The 19,434-nt window shown below is 51.1% G+C and overlaps 5 protein-coding genes across 5 annotated transcripts; 2 read left to right on the top strand and 3 right to left on the bottom strand.

The window, feature by feature from the left end:
- Positions 1-214: 214 nt before the first annotated feature.
- Positions 215-2,433, bottom strand: LY79DRAFT_588564 (methyltransferase domain-containing protein; the record flags this gene model as incomplete). The annotated part of the gene is made up of 2 exons (XM_060560930.1): positions 215-1,443; positions 2,427-2,433. 2 exons carry the CDS (start codon positions 2,431-2,433, stop codon positions 215-217), a joined length of 1,236 nt encoding a protein of 411 aa, XP_060416593.1.
- A 2,310-nt stretch (positions 2,434-4,743) lies between these two features.
- On the bottom strand, positions 4,744-9,102 carry LY79DRAFT_667956 (ABC transporter; the record flags this gene model as incomplete). The annotated part of the gene is made up of 3 exons (XM_060563457.1): positions 4,744-7,787; positions 7,864-8,794; positions 8,995-9,102. The coding sequence occupies 3 exons, from the start codon at positions 9,100-9,102 to the stop codon at positions 4,744-4,746; spliced, it is 4,083 nt and encodes a 1,360-aa protein (XP_060416592.1).
- Positions 9,103-10,019: 917 nt separating this feature from the next.
- LY79DRAFT_546806 (uncharacterized protein) lies at positions 10,020-10,702 on the top strand. Its single transcript, XM_060557263.1, has one exon. The coding sequence runs from the start codon at positions 10,047-10,049 to the stop codon at positions 10,287-10,289; it is 243 nt and encodes an 80-aa protein (XP_060416591.1). The 5' UTR covers positions 10,020-10,046; the 3' UTR covers positions 10,290-10,702.
- A 5,167-nt stretch (positions 10,703-15,869) lies between these two features.
- Positions 15,870-16,719, top strand: LY79DRAFT_102058 (uncharacterized protein). Its single transcript, XM_060550632.1, has 2 exons — positions 15,870-15,960; positions 16,016-16,719. The coding sequence occupies exon 2, from the start codon at positions 16,134-16,136 to the stop codon at positions 16,683-16,685; it is 552 nt and encodes a 183-aa protein (XP_060416590.1). The 5' UTR covers positions 15,870-15,960; positions 16,016-16,133; the 3' UTR covers positions 16,686-16,719.
- A 752-nt stretch (positions 16,720-17,471) lies between these two features.
- LY79DRAFT_588561 (uncharacterized protein) lies at positions 17,472-18,646 on the bottom strand (the record flags this gene model as incomplete). Its single annotated transcript, XM_060560929.1, has 3 exons — positions 17,472-17,647; positions 17,724-18,379; positions 18,459-18,646. The coding sequence occupies 3 exons, from the start codon at positions 18,644-18,646 to the stop codon at positions 17,472-17,474; spliced, it is 1,020 nt and encodes a 339-aa protein (XP_060416589.1).
- Between the last annotated feature and the right edge of the window lie 788 nt (positions 18,647-19,434).

The following is a 19,434-nucleotide window of genomic DNA, read 5'->3' as shown; positions in this document are numbered from 1 at the left end:
TTCGTGGATTTGTCTATCCCTTCAACACCCAGTACAAATGCAAAAACTGTAAAGCTTGGATGAGCCACCATGAGCTAAATTGTATGCCGTATCGTTGCAGCGCCATCGTGCCATCGTCCAAACACCTACGGCTCCAAAAAACAAGGGGGAAAACAAACAAACAAAAAGCTCCATGTTCCATTACCTCATGACCCCCTGTGTGCTCTCCAAAGCTCTAATTTCTTTGCGCAATGATCCGGTAGCTGGTTGTCACCAGCCGCATGGTGTCCATCTTGACGAACGCCTGCCCATCCAGGCAGAGGCGGTTGATGAGCGTCTTGAAATGGGGCGGCAGCAGGCGGACCTTGACGAGCCCGAGGATGACCTGGCGCAGGCTGCGGAAGTAGACGTCGACCTTGTCGATGAGGGGCGCCTGCAGGCCGCCGACGCTCGCGTTGTCCGAGACAAGGACGGTGAAGCCGGCGCCGGTGAGGGCTGTCTCGAAGGTCTGGGGCGTCGGGGTGCCCACGGCGCCGATGAGCGGCTTCGTGCGCCGCATCAGCTCGGCATGCTCCGGATCAGCGGGGTCGTAGGCGGGCAGGCTGACCCAGTCCAGCAGGGAAACCTTGGCGCCGGGGCGGAGCACGCGGCGAAGCTCGGCGAACAGGGCCGGAAGGTCCTTACACAGGCTGAGGGCCTGGATCTGGTAGAAGGCGTCGAAGGAGGCGTCGGGGAAGGGCAGCGGCAGGTCGTTCATGTCGTGGACGGTGAACTGGTTGCGCAGGCCGAGCTGGGCGTTGAACTCGTCGGCCTGGGCGACCTGGTTCGGGTCGATGTTGAGGCCGGTGACGAGGGCGCCGCTGACGACGGCCATGTGGGCCGCGACCCGCCCGCGGCCGCAGCCAAAGTCGAGCACCCGGTCGCCCGGCTTCAGGCCGATGTCCCGCGCGACCGACTCCTCGTACAGCATCTGGTTGTCGAGGACCGAGGCGCGGGCGTCCATCAGGGGCGGGACGTACATCTTCTCGACGTCGCCCAGCGCGCAGAGGTGGTTCAGCACGCTGTAGTACGACTGCAGGCAGTCGCCGACGCGGGCCCGGTAGTCGGGCCCCAGCGCCTCGACCATGGCGGCCTCGTCAGCCCAGTCGAGGTTGTAGATGACGTACGACGCCATGAAGTCGTCGACCTGCTTGGGGGTCAGGTCGCGGAGGTACTTGAACGACTTCCAGAACGTCGTCGAGCGCTTCGGCGTCGCCGTGCGGTTGATCTCGGCCTTGTTGTCCACCTGCGCCGCCGTCGCCGTGGCCGTCTCCGTCTTCTTCCTCCACGATGCCTGGGTGGCGGGCTTCAAGGGCGAGACATCGTCCGACGTCTCGCTGATCCGCGGACTGCTGTTGTCGCCGACGTTGAGTGTTTCCGCCGCCGCTGGCGGTTGCGCAATGGCTGGCGCTGGTGCTATTGCTGCTGACATGGCCGCGAGTGATATAATCCGATGACGTAGGGGCAAACACCGAGAGGGGGAGGGGTTTAATAGCGCCCGTAGCTGGATGTGAGACTACCACGGGTGAGGGAGGGGGGGGGAGAAGGGGAGAAGGAGAGAGAGAGAGAGAGAGAGAGAGAGAGAGAGAGAGAGAGAGAGAGAGAGAGACAGAGATAAGATCAGCTGGGTATCACAGTGTGCATCTCAGAGGAACGCGAGAGCAGAGGAACGGGCCGATGGGCAGGTAAAGTCCTTTATACATGGTGACCTCCCTTCTTTCGTTTCGAGCATCCGTGTACCGGGGGCTAAGGCAGCGCCAGTCAACAATAACAATAAAGATGTGATGGAGCCGCGAACCGGATTGCTTTCTAGTCTCTCTCTCTCGGGACTCACGGACGAACCACCGGCGGTGCTGAATGGACCACCAAATCATCGGACCACTTAAATTATCCCTCTGAGCTCTGGTGACACTAGGGGGCTAGTTGAAGCCCGTCATTAGCTACTAGGTAAAGCGGAAGGCGGGAAATCACGCGGGGTTTTGGATGAGCGTACTAGTAAGACAGTCCAGTCAGCATAAGGCGGCTCCTCAAACCTGTTGAGCAAAAAAAGCCGGCGGGAACGCGCTGGACCTTGGCACAGTGAGTCAACGCCCCCTTTTTTTTTTTGGGTTGCGTCCCATGAGTCCTAAGTCTTTGTGACTTGTTTGCTTGATAGAGAACGTGGCATCTGGCGGTGTGTCTGTGTCTGTCTGTGTGTGCGTGTGCGTGTGTGTGAGTATGCACTCCTCGCATGTCGCAACCTGTCCGACCTGCTCTTCCTGTGCCACAGGTTCCCTGCTGCGTTACAGTTACGACATTTTTTTCTCTCTCTCTCTCTCTCCCCCTTCCCTTTCCCTTTCGCCGTTCGGACCTCTATCTTATCCCGCTGTTTGTTGATTCGCCACGAAGACGCGGCGGCTAGCATCTACACGTCATTGTGGCGCTCTGCCCGAGTTGAGAAGTCTCTGTTTTCTCTGCTAGCTTTGCTCCTGACGGTCGGTTGTTCCCAAGGCAAATCTGCCGAGAGGGGTGGCTCCAAAAACCGAAACACTCTACTGGCCGCGATCCACGGGTTACATACCAGTTCCAAATAGGGCTGGCGTGGAAGGGGGGGGGATTTTGCCGGCGTGGTATTAAACTGCCGGTGCCAATAACGCTTTATTAAGGTCCCGAAAGGAGGTCAAGCCGGCCGCTTTGCGTCCCACGCACAGTCCGTGTGGCTTCGCCTAGCGCAAGACAGCGGAACGGCCGGGTGTGCTTACGTCGTGAACTCATGAGCGAAAAGGGGGGGGGGGGGGGATGCAAGATTTGCGTGTGTGCAGATACCGGGATTTGCATCTTGGAATTGAGATAAGCATCCCGTGTGACTGTTTAAGCTTTTCTCGAAAATTGTCCGTATTCCTTGGGGCCTGCTTTCAACACATCCTCAGTGGACGCAATTGTGTATGCAAGTGGAGCGGCGGCAAGGGACGGTCCGCTTCTACAAATATAGTGAATCCATTATTCGTGTCCCGAGAAGTGAAGTTGTACCTGTATGTTCCCCCAGTATGAATACTGTTGCATCGACACTCTTAGCACCATTTTTGACCGGGGACACCTGGTCTTACATGCGGTTTTTTCCCTTTGCGGCCCCCAGGCGCACCTTGTTGTGCTGATGTCATACGGTTCTGGCTTGTTTGTTGAGGATTGTTTGAGTGGCTTGCTGCAGCTCCAAGTCAAACATTCAATGCTGGCCAGTAAATCCGAAGCGAACTTTTATTCTGCTATTGTCAATGTTACTGGGGAGTAGCGCCACAGCGCCTCGATGGCCTGTCTCGGAACTCTTTCGCACGGAGCGTCACATGATTTGTATGCAAACAAACTTTACAATCCCTTGATCCCTTGATTTCCAGCCTTATCAACCATGGTATTATTGTAAAGAGTGCGATGTATGGAGTTTGATAAGCTTTCATAACCAGAGTCGGTGCAGCAAAATATTGCTGTCGAGGGCCACGTTCACTGAGCACTCGTATCTACATCAAGACACAAAGGTGGCGATACCCAAAGCAGTAATGTTCCCGGACGACCATTGTAAAGAAGCTCGGTGTATATCGCTCTCAGACCGAGTTCATATATCTATCTCATCGCCAGTGACGAAGCCACTGCAGGAGCCTTTGACGGACTCAAACGCTTCATTCTGTCATCTTGCTCCCCTACGGAAATCGAGACGTGGTTTTTTTTTTTTTTTTTGCGGTACATGAATGGAATCTGCGCGTTATGAAATGATGTCTTGTCGATTTTCCTTTCGTTTGTCTTGCTAAACAACCAGCCTGCCTTCCAGCTGCGTCTCGTTGAGCTCGGGTTTCTCATTCGACGGAATACGGTGTTTTATTCATTGTTACAGTAGCATTTGGCCTCAAGCTTTCTCTTGCATTTATAGATAACTGAAACTATAACTCGTAGAAGATGTTATGAGGGCAAAAGGGTTTCCCATTCTCTCAACAGAGACAAAGCGCTGAAATGGACAACTGTGCGAATAAATGGCAGCGTTTCTAATGATGTTCTCGATTCCAAGTCCGACTCAAAACTTTTCTTGATCTTCCAAGCGCTATTCAAAAATGGTCTCGAGGTAGCGGTATCGATGTTCGATATTTGGTAGTTGGGCTGCATCTCATCATTGTGTCGGCATATGGTGGGCTTGCTTGATGGATATCTTGATATCAGTCACGTTACAACCGCCTATCACTCGCCATCCCTTCACCTTGAAAAACTTGGAGATAACTTGGGTCGAGACAGTGGACGCTCATACTGCATTTTTTTTGGTTTCAGGCATAGCAATTTGGATGCCCACGCAAGTTTGTGACTGGAGACGCAGCTTCCTGGCCTTGCAGTAGGAATTTGACAAGTTGTCTTGGTTGTAGAATGTAAACCACCTCCAATTTTCATCGCAACTTGAACCTTTATGAAGTGTTTTTTCGTTTAAACAGTAAATGTACCTGGTTATACGTGCAACAAAGGGGTCATGGTAAACTTGAATAGCGTCTACATTGAGCGGTTTGCCACAGTTTTGAGAGTATCGTTATCCTGGTTTCTTCTATATGCACTAACGACATGAAGCGAATGCAATGCTAAGGTATTATATGAGTATACAGATTTGATGCCAATCCAGCAGTTCTGTGTTTTCGGAACCAATGTGGCATCCGTGCAAGCAACGTACTTTTACCCCTTCCATTACGGACCAATAACCACAAATCACTCAACGGGCTCTTACTGCAGCATCTGTTGCATGGCGTTGACCCTGTAGCTCTCCCTCCTCTCCATAAGCTCCTGGTGTGTTCCGCTGTCGGCGATCTGTCCGCCTTCGACCAGCAAAATCACGTTGGCCTTGTGCACGGTGTGGAGGCGATGGGTAATCGCCAACACAGTTGTACCGCGGGACGCACGCTCGAGGCCCTCTTGAAGAGCCGCTTCGCTGGCGGCGTCCAAGGCACTTGTGCTCTCGTCCAGAAGCAACAGGCGCGGCTTACGGACGAGAGCACGGGCAATAGCCAAACGCTGTCTCTGACCGCCAGACAGGCGAGATGCAGAGGGGCCACACTCGGTGTCGTACCCCTCGGGGAGAGCCATGATCACGTCGTGAATGTTGGCCAGCTTGCAGGCCTCTTCGATCTCGGCCTGGGTAGCCTCGGTGTCGGGCGACGAGCCGAGACCGACGTTGAAGCGAACACTGCCGTCGAAGAGGGTCGGGTCCTGTGGAACGATGGCAACGGTGTCTCTGAAGGAGCTGGGAAGGTTGGCAATATCTTGGTCATCGATAAGAATTTGGCCCTGTGAGGGAAAGTAGAGACGTTGGACAAGGTTCATGATGGTCGACTTTCCAGCTCCAGAAGGACCAACAAGACCACAGAATTGACCAGGCTGGAGGGTGAAGGAAACGTTGTCGAGGATGTTGATGTCGGGACGGCTGGGGTAGGCAAAAGAAACGTTCTTGAAGGTGACTTTGACGCCGCCCGCATTGGGTCTCTTGGTCCTGGCTTCTGCGGTAGACTCAATATCTTCCTCCGTCTTGGAGTCTCCGACAATCTGCTTCTGCTCGGTCCCAGTCTTGCTGAGATCATCGTTCTTCCCGAGATTGATGACTGACATGATACGGGACAAGGCGGTACGAGCACGCGAGAACTCGGGAGCCAGGGCGAACATGGTACCCCACAGCTGGGCGCTGACAAGCATCGCCATCAATATAATCAGGAACTGGGTCTGGGTGTATTCGCCTTTCATAATGAGTTGCGTACCCCACCAGTAGGCCAGGGCGTTGACGAAAGTGCCGGTGGTGTTGGAGATGGCCAACCAGATGTTGGTGGAAGCCGATGCGCGGACCATCTGCTTCTGAGGCGGAGCGAGAAGCCGAGCATAGTTATCCATCACCTGGCTCTCGAGGGAGAGGGCTGCTACGGTCTTGATCGACTGTACGGCCTCGGTGGCCACAGACGTGGCGGTCGAGAAGGCAGCTGCGTGACGCTCTTCGTAGCGGGCCAGCATGCGCAGCTGCATGAATCCAGAGCCCAGAAGTATGGGGAGGGTGACCAGGCAGACAAGAGCGATCTTCCAGGCGATGATGTGAGACAGGATCACGCCAGCGAGGATGTTCACGCAGATGGCGAACACGGTGCCGACGGTGGAACCACTGAAGCCACCAATGGCAGCACTGTCCTTGGTAATAATGGTAAGCAGACCGTCGGCGGTGCGACCGTCGGACTGATGCCACTGAACGTCTTGGTCCAGCAAGGAGCGGAAAGACAAGACGCGAACGGAGTAGAGAAGCTTCTCGGCCACGACGCCGAAGCCGGACCAGGCGAAGAAGTTGGCGAAGAGCTCGATAGAGGCAAGGCCAAACATGAGACCGGAAAAGAAGCGTCCCATGGACAGAATGCGTTCGGCGGTGCTGGCACAGGGGTTAAGAGCTCCGACAGTGTAACCAAAGATGAGACCAGCGCCGGTGAAGGTGCCACCGACAATGGTAGCAGCAATGATGGCAACCACCAACCAGGTCAAGGAGGGCCTGACGAGTCGGACAAGACCTTTGATCACGGTGCTGTAAGGCTTCACATCATCTAGGCCGGCGATATCGGACTCCTTCTTTTCCTCGGCGTCGCTTTCCTTGTCACTGAACTTGACGTTATTCAAGCTCTTTGTCGCAACATGCTCTTCGGCACCATTGGACTTCTCGTCGACAACATGGTCACCCTTGAGAGAGCAATCAAGGGAGTCACCAGAAGCAGAGCCGGCATCGAGCGCACGATCAGCGGTACCCACCGTCTGTAGCCTAGCCATGCGGGCAAAGGCGCCGTCCTCGCGCGCCATCAATTCGGTGTATGTACCCTGCTCGACCACCTGACCGGCATCCATGACGACGATGCTGTCCGCGTTACGGATTGTGGAAAGACGATGGGCGATGGAGACGATGGTGCGGTTCTCTGTAGCAGCCTGCTCGACGGCACGCTGGATGCGCTTCTCACTGGCAGAGTCGAGGGCGGAAGTTGCCTCATCCAGTACCAGAATCTTGGGGTCGCGGATCAGAGCTCGAGCGAGAGCGATACGCTGGCGCTGGCCACCACTGACGAGAGTGCCACTAGGACCGGCCGAGGTGCCATAACCGTCGTCGAGGCGGTTGATGAAGGTGGCGGCATCGGCCTGCTCGGCAGCGTGACGGACGAGGTCGATAATCTCCTGGATCTCGGGACCATAGTTGTTGGCGGATGACAAGGCGTCCTTGCCCTTGGATGCCAGCTCGGCCAACTGGCCACCGCTGAGGAAGGGTTTCAAACGCTGGTGCTCTGGCTTGGGCGAGTTGATCAGGCCGAGGGCAATGTTCTCCAGGATCGATCGATCGAGAAGTGAGGGCTCCTGTTGCACGAAGCTGATGAAGCTGCGAAGGCTGCGCACATTGAGCTCTCGAATATCGTGGCCGTCAAGCAGGATTTCTCCCTGGTTCGGGTCTTGGAGACGGGCAAGGAGGGCGGCGATGGTGGACTTGCCGCTGCCCGAGAGACCGACGACAGCAGTGTACTTGCCAGCAGGGAACTCAACATTGACATTGCGCAGAACGGGCTGGCCGGGCCTCGATGGGTACTCGAAAGTGACGTCGCGGAGCACGATGCCCTTGGGGTCGTCCAAGGGCAGGACCTTGCCCTCCTCGGAGGTGCCATCAATTTCCGAAGGAGCCTCAATGTCCTCCTGTAGCCGCTGGTACGCAGCCGAAGCACCCCGGAAAGAGGGGAGAAAAGGGGCGATGGCGCCGAGCATGACGCAAGCTAAGGCGCAAGCCAAGTGTCAGTCATCTTTGCCGAAACCATCAAGCGACTTGATGGAACATCGAGGTAGGCTTACCATCAACGAGTAGGTAAACAACCGCGTAGATCTCGCCAATTGTGGCATCGCCGCGGCCGGCAATGGAGTCGGCAATCTTGATACTGCCCTGCCAGAATGCAAGAGCGTTTCCGGCGTAGGCGATGAAATAGAGAAGACCAGCCTGGACAGCGACAACGCCAGCCTTCTTCATGCCGGCCTTGCGAGCAGTGATCATGTGGTCGGCAAACTTGGCCTCGAGACGCGGGCCAGCACCGAAGGCCTGCACGACGGAGATGTGGGACAGAGCTTCGGACGCAATGGACGAAGCCTTCCCAATCGCCTCAGTCATGTAGCCGGTGTTTTTCGCGATGTAACCACCGCCGAGGAAGGAGGAGAGCATGTAAGCAGGAAGCATGGAAACGAGCATGCCGGCGAGCTTGGGCTGCTTCATGAACGCAATGACGAAAACGGTGGTGAAGAAGCTTATGGTGCAGATGAGGATGCCCACCTTCTCCGAGGTGCCGGACTGGATCGCCGTGATGTCACCGTGGAGGCGACTAGACACTTCGCCGGCGGCAGCGCGCTTATCGAAGTAGGAGGGCGGCTGGCGCAGCAGAGCAGACACGTACTGCGTGCGCATGCGCTGGGCGAGGCGCTGGCTGATGATGCTCCACGAAAGAATGTAGCAGTAGATGGCAACGAACGCGATGGCGCCGACGTAGGACATCTGGATGACCTTCTGGTTGATGGCAGATTCGTATGCGAACGCGTCGATGTCGCTGCTCCCGTCGGCAGCGCAAGTGGCAGCGTTCATTTTGTCAACCAGCTGGCCAAAGAGGACACCCAAGAGGGGGAATGGCACACCAGCAGCGATGGCCATGAGGGTGCCGAAGATGATGAGGAAGTAATCGACCCATGTCGGGTTGGCGGCAAACAACAGGCGGAAGAAGATGAAGAATTCCTTGGTGAACTGAGTTTGGACACATTAGTGATCCATAGAGGGGAGTTGATATGCCGACGCTCTGCACTGGGCGGCGTCTTGTCTTGTTGCGCGCGGGCCTGTCGAGATCTCTTGGTGTTTTCCAGAGAGATGCGGGACGGCCCGGTACAGGCCAAGACGCCTGCAGCCAGTGCAGTACAGCGCAGGCACAGCGGCTGGGAAAGACTGACCGGCATGCCCTTGGGTTCTTCTTCCTTCGCCTCTTCTTGCTTTGCGGGCTTCTCGGTCACTGGAGGAGCTGCCTGCTCTGGCTGCTCCTGCTTCTCAAGTGCCGCCATCTTGTTACTTTGGATCGTCACCGGTTATCAGATCTGATCAGAGTCCCGAGCAGCCTGTTGGCTGTGGCGCGTGTTCTTACCCGGATCCCTTTGCTGGATCCTAGCCGAACGAGTCCAGCAGAAAGAGACAACAACGATCACCTAGGACGGAGGGAGGGGGTCAACAAGAGAAGGTTGGGCTGGTGGAAGGAAGTTCGAGAACACCTTTCGAGAGAACGAAAAGACAAGACAAGCAAGTTGGGCCGGGGTCTCTTTTTGTCCCCCTCACTGACTGCGGATACACGGATGCTGCAGGAATCTGCGCCCCCCCCCCCTCTCGCTAACAGGGGGGAAATTTTCAGAATCGACCGGTTTGCGTTGTCAAGGGCAGCACATGCGAAAATGGGCAAGGAGAAGGGACATGGCCGATTCCGGCGCTTGACCAGCGCGGGTTTACGACCAGAAAGAGGAGCGTACAGATCGGGTCGGGCGACGATCAGGGTGTCCTGTCCTCCGGACGGAGGAAGAAATTTTGCACTGGAGCCATGGAGCAATGAAGCAATGGAACCATTTATCCCCTCCTCGTGGGCCGGCAAGGGGGCGATGTGGCCAGTCACGATGCAGTTTGCAGTGCAAAGTGTGATCAGATAAGATGATCTGATTGATTAGATATGACGCTAGCAATGTCACTAGCCAGGTTAATTTTCAACCGGTGGGCTGAGTAGGGTTGACCCATGCGGGACACTCTTGACTCTCGTAGCTCGACCCGGGAAACGGAGAGCCAGTCCATGCCTCTCAACCACAGAAACGAAAGCCAATAGGGCGGTAGAAGTCGCGTACACAGTATTGAACTTGTGTGGCTCGAACTTGTGTTGCGGGCGTGTTGGGGGGCTCAGGGCCGTTTGCTATGATGATTATAATCGCTCTGCGCCTCATCCCCTTCTTGCTTTTTCAAACTTCATGAAATGGGCTGCATAGAGTCAAGCACCCGGAGTACATCTGACTGGAGATTGTGTGGCATTGCCGTCTCCCTCTTGCCACAGGCCTCTTCGTGTTTGCCCGTGCAGCTTACCTCGCCTGTTTGTGGGCACCGTGGTGTCACCGTAGCATTTTACGAAAGATCATCGCATTTACCCCACTCCAAAACCGAGCCGAGCTGGGTGGCACGCCGAGTTGAATGCTTGGGGAGCCACTCACTCTCTTCTTGAACCATGACATCCCATAATCGAGCTCTGTAGTAGCCTGTGAAGGATTTAACAATTCTTGAGAGATGACTCCATCCGGTAGAACCTGGTCAGAGTTGAGCCGTTCATGCCAGCCCAGCGGTCTAAGCGTAGATGAGATAACCTTGTTCAGACCTCACCGATTCCGATGCCCTGGGGTTGTCAGTGACCAGTTAATACGACTTCTTAAGACCGCAAATCTAAACTCCCTGACATCTCCGTTTCCTTACCTCCTAACATCTTCAGTGACGTCAGCATTCAGAGCTGTTCCGCGAACCGTTTGCTGTGCGTTTCTCGCAATGGAGACAACATCTCACTGGGTCAATAATCCTTCAGTATCTTTTGCTTGCGCCTCCAGTTATCAGATGTGCTGCATTTCTCCCCTTGCTTTTTTGGCTGCATTTCTTAGCTAACGAGGTCCATCGTCTCTGTGGGGTTGCGCTCTTTTTGTGTTGTGGCGCACACTAGTTCCCAAGACGGACAAGCCCCGAACATGACATGTGTGGACTTCGGCATACAGGACTGCGCCCTCCTATCACGGCACGCCATCCATACCACCCGATGAACTTTTTTTACTTTTTTAATTTTTTATCCGTGTGGACGGCGTCACCAGAGAGAATCCTATCTATAAAGCCCATCAATGCCGCCGTGCCGCAGATGAGAGGACCCAGGGGCTCTGTTATTCACTATTAGTAGCACCAGAACTATACTCCAGATATCATGGCGGAAAGAATAAAGATACTTCTGATCACCAACTCAGAGCCCTCGTATATTTCATTCTACTCTGACGATTTCGCAACCAGAATAGAGTAATACCTGGACATTGGAAAGTGCGACAGTGCGAGCCATGCCCCCAAGTGCGCCGCCATGGAACTCTGCCTCATTTTCAAGCAGGTCATCTTGGGTAAGAGCTCCGCGGGCTTCAAGAGAAGCAGTCAAATTGGCGGAGACTTGTAAGACGAACGATGGCGGTAGGAATCAGGATCATCGCTGCAAAGTCGATCTTGAGGGACTTGAGATGGTGAGCGGAGGAGCTGCATTAGAGATGATGAGCCTTCCAAGATGTCGATCCTCAGATCCAAGCCATATCATCATCCCCTGAAAAATGAAAAGTATTATTCATTCGTATGAGGCCTCCCCGTGAGCCTTCCTCGTCATGGCGCAAGCGATGTTTTGATTCTTGTCAATAATGCTCTCAGGTCACCGGATTTTTATAACTCCTTTGACGGTGTTGTGTTTTTCACTTGACTTCTACGTACTGTATAGCTTGGTAAGCCCAAGGGTTCGCCTGAAACTGTGTCACAATGAGGTGAAGTAATATAAGGCGTTATCAGTTATGCTGCTGCAACTAACAGCGTTGTTTTTACACAGCAGTTATAAGCCTAGTTTACGCTATATACCTTAATAGTATAGCCCTTAAGCTAGCGTCTAAGCTTTATAGACCTTATAGGTTTAAATCCTATTAATGTTAGGGATAGGTTATAAATACTCTACCTAGATTATTTAGATATCAACTGCCTAGACTTTAGTAATATATACTTAATTAGAAGGCTAATAAGAGTTATAGTAGTATCTACCTTAGGGGAGTGTGTACCTTTAGGGGGCTATAGAGGCTTCCTTCCTAGAGTAGATCTATATAAGTAGGGCTACCTATAATCTAGGGGGTATATTATAACAAGGTGAAGTAATATAAGGTGTCAGCCGTACTACTGTTACTAATGGCGTCGTTTTTATGTGATAAACTAATAACTAGTCTTAGTGTGTCTTATGTATCTATCAAAGCTTAGTTTTAAGTAATTATTAAGATAGTTTTGGAGTTAGAGCTTCAGGCAAGCAGAACTAGCAGTATAGCAGAGGCCATTGCACTATAATTGCACATGGATTGATGCAGCACAAGAAGTGACCTAAGTCAAAGTACCCACTTACCGACCACCCCCTCATTCTGACCACCCAAAAATGCCTCATCCACCCCCTCTATCTACTACAACCCTCCTACTTTAAACTATTACCACTTTTACCACCTTTATCTAAATCGCTTTATTTTTTGTATATGACTTCTTTATACCCCTATGGTTGAATATACCAAAGACTAGGTCCAGTAGGCACTAAATGCCATTACAGCTAGCGTTAGTTAGCGCTAGGCATCTTGCATCTATAGTATCCCTAAGACCACGTTATAGAACTGTCTATCTGGCACTACCTAGACCAGGTAGTCTGCTTTTTCTGACTATTAATGACTCTCTATTAGTCAGGAGGCTAGGCTAGCTAGTTAAGTGTAAACCTAGGTTAATCTTGGTTATCCTTTAACTTATTAATAACTAAGGGAATTTGCCTAGTGTATCCTTAAGGCTATAGGTGATAATAGACTAATTAGGAAGAAGTAGGTAAATGCCTTTATTAAGAGGAATCTATCTATTAAGGTCTAGAGAAGTTGCTTTATTAATTCTTGACGTGTTAATAGGGCATCTACTAAGGTTATTAGGGAATAGTTTAAATATCTTACTATCCCTTGTATTACTACTATTAAACTAGCTAATAGATATAATATAGATAAGACTAGCATCCTTGAGGGCAAAGGAGATAATAGGCTAGTGCTAGGCAGAGTAAAGACAACGTCTATAAAAAAAAAGTAGCCTAGATTAAGAGCCTAGGTATCTATTATTAAGTGTATATCTGCTAATAGTAATACTATTTATCTATTAGTTATATATAAGGGTAAAATAGTCTAGTAGTAGTAGTTCTCTCTAGATCTAAACCTATATAATAGGTAGTAGTTTATAGTAATAGAGAATAGATAGACTACTAATAATACTGCTGTTAAATAGCTATAGAAGGTCTTTATCCCTTAGACTAAGCCTTTTAACCCTAATTAGGCTAGACTACTAATCCTAGATAGGCATAGGAGCTATATAACAATAGACTTTATATAGTTATACTATATCTATAATGTCTATCTATTATTCTTACTACTATATACCTCCTATGTCCTCTAGCTACTTAACTAGGTAGTCTTTAGGCCTATAAAGGCAGCCTATTGCAAGGAGCTTAGATATCTAAGTTAGTAAAATAATTTAACTATTATTAGCAAGAGGAACTTTATTAGCTATTACTATAAGGCTTACTAGGCTAGGCTAACTATAGGTAATATTAAAAGTGGTTAGAAATACACTAGGTTATAGCCTATTGCTCTAGTAAAACCCTTGATGAGTAGGCATCTAGTCTAGAAGGTAATATTATTATTAATAGCACTATTAATACTACTTAACTAGAGGGTAAAAGGGGCCTATAGGGCCTAGGGTATAAAGGAATAGGCATCTGCCTTATCTGCGGTTAAGTGGTCTATGCTAAAGAAGGTTAAAGACCTTAGAGATTAACTACATCTATTTAGCTAACTAGAATAAAATATTACTATATAACGCTAGCTCTTTAGAAAGGTTAAAAAAGGCTTTAAAGAGTAGGCCTTTAAGTTAGCTACTGCTAAGCACTAAATACAGCTTCTCTAGGCTAAAGTTGATAATAGTACTGCTAGGAAAAAGAAGGCTATTACCCTAGATCTAAACATAAAGTTTACGACTATCAAAGAGGTGCAGTAAGCCTAGGTTGAGGCTAGTGATGCTGAAAGTGAGCTAGATGAATCCAGCGCATTAGAATTATCTAGTAAGGCTGAAAGTTGCATTATTGTAGCTTTAAGAGGTAGTTAATAGTTAATTAATAAAGTGGTGGTTGTTGTGATGGCATTATGATTCATGTGGTCGGAATGGGGGGGTGGTCGGTAAGTGGGTACTTTGACTTAGTCGATACGACAGCCTAGGTTACTTTCTCTTGAAAAGCTCTGTGTTGTCTGTACTTCAAGCTCATATTCTGGTATATTCACTTGGGTCATATATGAACCAGCTAGTTATAAAGAGACTCCTTTTTCTGTCGCCCAGCATCAAGTTTATCCGACGAACTGTAGTTTGTGGGTCTTGGAGGATGCTCTGACTGAAATACTTCCGAAACTATAGTCAGAATACCTTTGCAGCGGCATTGAAGAACACTTCGTGTGGCTCCACTAACTCAAAGCAATATAACTCACAATAGACTGGTATAGATATCATATTTTCTGAGACTTATACCACTCTACCTTTAGATCATCGCATTCCGTTTATGTGTCTGAGGACGAAGTCTGCCGCCTTGATTATGGACTGCAAGGTTACCTGCATTGCTAGTCCATGCCAAATTTCTTGGTTTACAAGAAATAAACATTATTGAACCTATAAAACATCGATATAAGAAATCGATTCTTTTATCCACCAAGTCATCCTGAAGGATCCTTTCCGATTCCACGAAACCGGGGTTGAAGACCCTTACAAATTAATCATTCAGCCTCACCTTGATGCTTCTTTTCTAGTGAAATGCAATCGGTCCGTCGGTGTTCTGGTGTCGGCGACTGAGACGCCGTCACAGTGAAATCTCCGCAGAATCTATTCTCTGTCTCTCATTGTGCGGAACCGAGCGCAAAGGCCCTGAGTAAATGCGCCCCATATATGAGCACCGGTCAGCACGGTTTCACACTCACTGTGAGGAATATTATCAGGCCCCGTGAGCATGTTCAACATAAGTGTTGTAAAACATGGATAGAGAAATAGAGGTTGGATAACCAGCGCTGATGAAGTGAAATTTGCCGCCAAATGACCCTGTTCGCGTCTTTTCTGAAACAAATCCATACTCTAACACAGAAATTCGGAGGCACCGCTCATCTTTTGCGTGGCGTGGCCATCGGAAAACTGGAGGCACTCACGTTGTGGCATGCATTGGCAATATGAGCAAAATGCCTATTTTGATGGCAAGTTTGACCATTCTGCCGGACGGTGCAACATTCCATCAAGAAACCTAGATATACGAGTACCCTTTTCGGTAGGAGTCATATGCTTGAAGTGTCATGCAACGGCGTCATCAACGGTTAATCCGTCTTGTTCATCTCGTGATGTGACCAGCCAGCCCTAAATGGGCAGCACATGTAGTCGGATAGGTCAGGCTCCGAACCGAAACCCCCCTTCCATCAATGGTCTATAAACCCGGACACTCAGGTACAATTTTACTCGAGCTCGCCGACTGACTTGGCGAATTGATTTAAGGCCAAATGCGGCGGTCTACAAATAGCCCAGCCCATAACGACACCCGCCTCATTTCTTCTGTATTGTGGCTGGGGCGGGCCTCATTTGGAATTATGCATAAACGAGCCAACATTGAGGTGGTCAGCACGCAGTGTATTCTAAATCAGACTGCTAATTACCGCCCGAGCTATCAGCATCCATAACATAGGGTTGACTTTGTTCGTCTGACGCCAAGAATCCTAGCTCGACAATCGGTGGTACTGCAGGCAGCGACACGGATGCTAGCAGATGGGATTTCTAGGCAGAGTCCAGCTGGGGCCAATTATCCCATCAATTGGCCTGCATCTCGTAATTGAACGCGCTAAAAGCCTTGTCATAGGCAGCCGTACGGCACAGCACGAAGCTTGACCAGAATAAGAATAATACCCGCTACTGGTACCCCTGCATCAATCAAATGGCAAGTGTTCTATTCGCCTTGGCCAGGGCTCATTTCACGACTGTTGTCATCCGACAAGGGGCCCTCTTACTTGGTCAAGGTGCCTGGCCATCACGGACATACGGTGAGGGAATGCAATATAAGTAGTGATGCCATCGTATGCTGACGTTCGGTGGGAGTTACTCGGACTATCCGAATCAAAGCATCACCAACATCGCGACATTCTGCCAACTTGAAACCCTCTCGTTTCTCAAAACGCCCAGAAAGACGCACTACGTCAGACCGTCCGTATTAACTATGCGCGCCGCTACCGCTCTCCTCGGCGCTCTCGCCGCCACCATGGTCGCCGCCAATGACATTCACCTCAACAACATCCACAAGAGAATCGAGCCGACCAAGATTGTCAAAGTCGTCGAAGCCCGTGGCACGCCCGAGTGCACCAACGCCTACAAGGCCTTCGCCCGGGCAGTCACCGGCTCCGACCCCCTCCCCACACCGCCCTTCGAGCTCGAGGAATGGGCCGTTACCGCAGACCTCGCTACCGCCACCGTGGACCCTTGTGCAACCATATCCGTCACAGGCTCCATCGGCGCTGTCTACACCTCTTGGTCCAACTCCGTAGAGTCGTGGCAGACCGCGCACATGTCCGAGATTAGGGACTTCTGGCACGAGTGCACCGACATCCCCGCCGTCTCCGCCGAAGTCAAGAGCTTGCTGGAGTCTGGCAACCTGTGCACAAGCAATTTAGCTGCGATCACCAGCGAGCCTTCGAACTTGGCTCCCAGAGAGACCGGCATGGCTATTGCCGCTGCTGCCGCCGCCGGCTTTGCCTTTGCTGCGATGCAGTGAGGGGGGGCTTGTGGTTTAGTTTGTTTATGATTCATCTACGACTCGGCATCTCAATAAAAAGTATAGCTTTAGTGCTTTGGAATAATCTGCCTATTGGGTGTTTCCTCGGGGATTTTCAAATACCACCACGTCGATACCCTTTCAGCCTTAATGAAAACAACAATGATCAACTCACTTGCACTCCTGCTTATGCAGTTCTGTACTATCTCCCTGGAGCAAGCTTCCATACTGATCATGGGAGAGATATTGCCTGGTGTGCTCATGGTTTCTGGTCCGGCACACAACAAGCTCCCGACTGAGGATGCGGTTGACTACGGATTCGAATACCAACTTCAGTAAATGTTGGCTCTAAATCTTTGTGAATTCACAGTGCTCACGTGTTCGCAACCAAGTTTCCCGGATTTGATGACTGCATCTCGCATCTGGACGCAATTGTGCTCGAAGGTAAGTAGCAAGATAAATTGGCTGACATTATTTTTGGCTCTCGACACTCTTTTTTCCTCCTGAGATGCAGTTTGCAATATGTTTGCTTGGGAAAGGTTCCTTGCCTTCAGTTGGGAAGGGCATCGGAGACCAGACCTGCCAAATATAAAGCTTGTTCGAGCAAGCGGGCAGACCTTGTGGGCTACAAGCTTGAACTTTTAGACTTGCATATTGTTCTTTCCCAAACAGCTGTAGACGAGCCCCAGGAACTTTTGATCTCCGGTTCCAAAGTCGCGCAATAAGATGCCCCACGCTGAGCTCTATACTTCCTAGACTAATGCACTCTTTCGTTCGTTGACTAGTTTAGAAAATTGCCAGAGCGTTTGGAGGAGATCCAATCAAGCAGGAAACGTTCATAGGCGCTGAAGTAAGCAGGAAAGTATAGCGGCCCGTCTTGTTACAGTACGCCGAGAGACGACTCAGATCCCATAGCTCCCCGATGGGCATGCCGAAGAGGCTCAAGAAGTAAGGGTGTAGGACTGTGGGCAATGGTCAGCGGCTGAAAAGCTTGACAGACTAGACGTTGGCTCTCGTTCGAACACTGGCGAGACTTACCGAGGCCAGCTATGTCCGCCGTGGTGCCGTCGGGATGCAACGGGGGATACGCCTCGAACGAGTTCGCATCGCCAGCGACTGCGGCAAAATGCTTGTTCCAGAACCATTTGGCCGTCTCCTCCGTGCCATGCACGCCTGACATGGTCATCTGCGCCATCTTCGCAAAATCGACCGGAGTAGGGTTATCAAAAATGGAAGTTATACCCGTTCTCAAGAGGAAGATGTCGCCCTCCTGGAACTCAACGCCCTGGTATGCGGCCACAGTCTCAATGTCCTCAACGGTGATACGGTAACCATCCAAGGGGTGGTAGTCAATCCCTTTCGCCTCGGCATACGCCTTGTAGTCGATCAGGACGCCTCGGCCCACAAGTCCGCCTCGCTCGTGCCAGCGGTCAATGGTCGGCATCTGGTTGTCGGCCGTGGAGGCGGCAGACAATGCCTCCTGGGTCGGCTTCACGCCGTTGTAGGCCAAACCAGTCGGTTGGTGCTGCCAGTGTACGAGGCTGTCCCACTGACTGCTGCCCTGGGTGTTGAACTCCAACTCGTCATCCCATGCATGCCCTGAAGACAATCCACCCGCTTGTAGGGGGTGCACGTGGTGCGCTGCCAGCCTACGTCCTGGGATGTTGAATTTGTTCATACTATCCAACGGCCAACTGTGTCGATGTCAGGGATTACAATCTCGCGGCCTAGGGGTAGGTGATTTGCTCAATCGAAACACTAGGTATGACCTACTTGAGGGAGATGGAGACACCATCGCGGATTTCCGCGCCAGCCTTCTTGATGACTTCGGGCGTGAGCAGGTTCAGCGTCCCATAGACGTCTTTCTTCCCTTCCTTATCAAATACGCCCCAGGCGCAGCCTTTTGGCATGCCCTCCACTGGCGGGAGGTCGTCATAGTCTGGAAGGCTCAAAGATGGCATGGTTATTAAGGTTGGCGATCTTGCAAAAGGTGCATGTAACTTGGCTCACGAAAAGTGTGATTCGTACAAGCTTGAAAACGAGCTTCTTCGTTGCTCATATAGTCTCTTCAACTCTCTGGCCATCTTCTCATGTAGACTAGCAGAGGCCCGCAGTAATCGACTAGACGAGCAGAATCAAACGCTCAAAAAGCTGTTTTGGTACAGCACTGCCCCCATTGCAGGGGAATTGAGGGATAACCGACTAGGCGATGGAGCTGGACCCCGGAGCAGATCCCGTAGAGCCACATTGATAAGTAACCCAGCATGGTTGACAACCTGCGGCACAGTAAGCTATGGAGTCGCTTTTCAGCTGCCCGGGGGTCCTCGTCAGTGGTTCCTATCAATAAAGATAAGGAGATTATACTCTTTTTGGAGACTGTGCCGTTCGTATGAGTGATCAGACAAGCTGATATTGTCCCCCCCCTGTCAGTCAACCCGAGAGTACCGTGCACAATAACAGCAATAAAGCTCAGCAGACAGTGGATTTAGTGATAACACAACTATCTCTAGAGGCAAAAGGGATGGTCTTGGCCTATCCTGACCTGGAGCGCAGCGTAGGAAGCAGGGTGGGTTAGACCATTCCAACCCTCCCTGGCAGAGCCGTTTTGGAATTAAAAAAATCTAAGAAAACTGGATTTGAACTGGATTTGAACCTGCAGCCTTTAGGATATGAGGTTTATTGCTGTTATCGCTGTTATCGTGCACAGTACTCTCGGGTTGACAGGGGGGGGACACTATCAGCTTGTCTG

This window comes from Colletotrichum navitas (assembly GCF_030913465.1).
Source record: "Colletotrichum navitas strain CBS 125086 chromosome Unknown LY79scaffold_15, whole genome shotgun sequence".
NCBI lineage: Eukaryota > Fungi > Ascomycota > Sordariomycetes > Glomerellales > Glomerellaceae > Colletotrichum > Colletotrichum navitas.
Note: the sequence above shows the minus strand (reverse complement) of the source record. Positions and strands in the feature narration are given on the sequence as shown.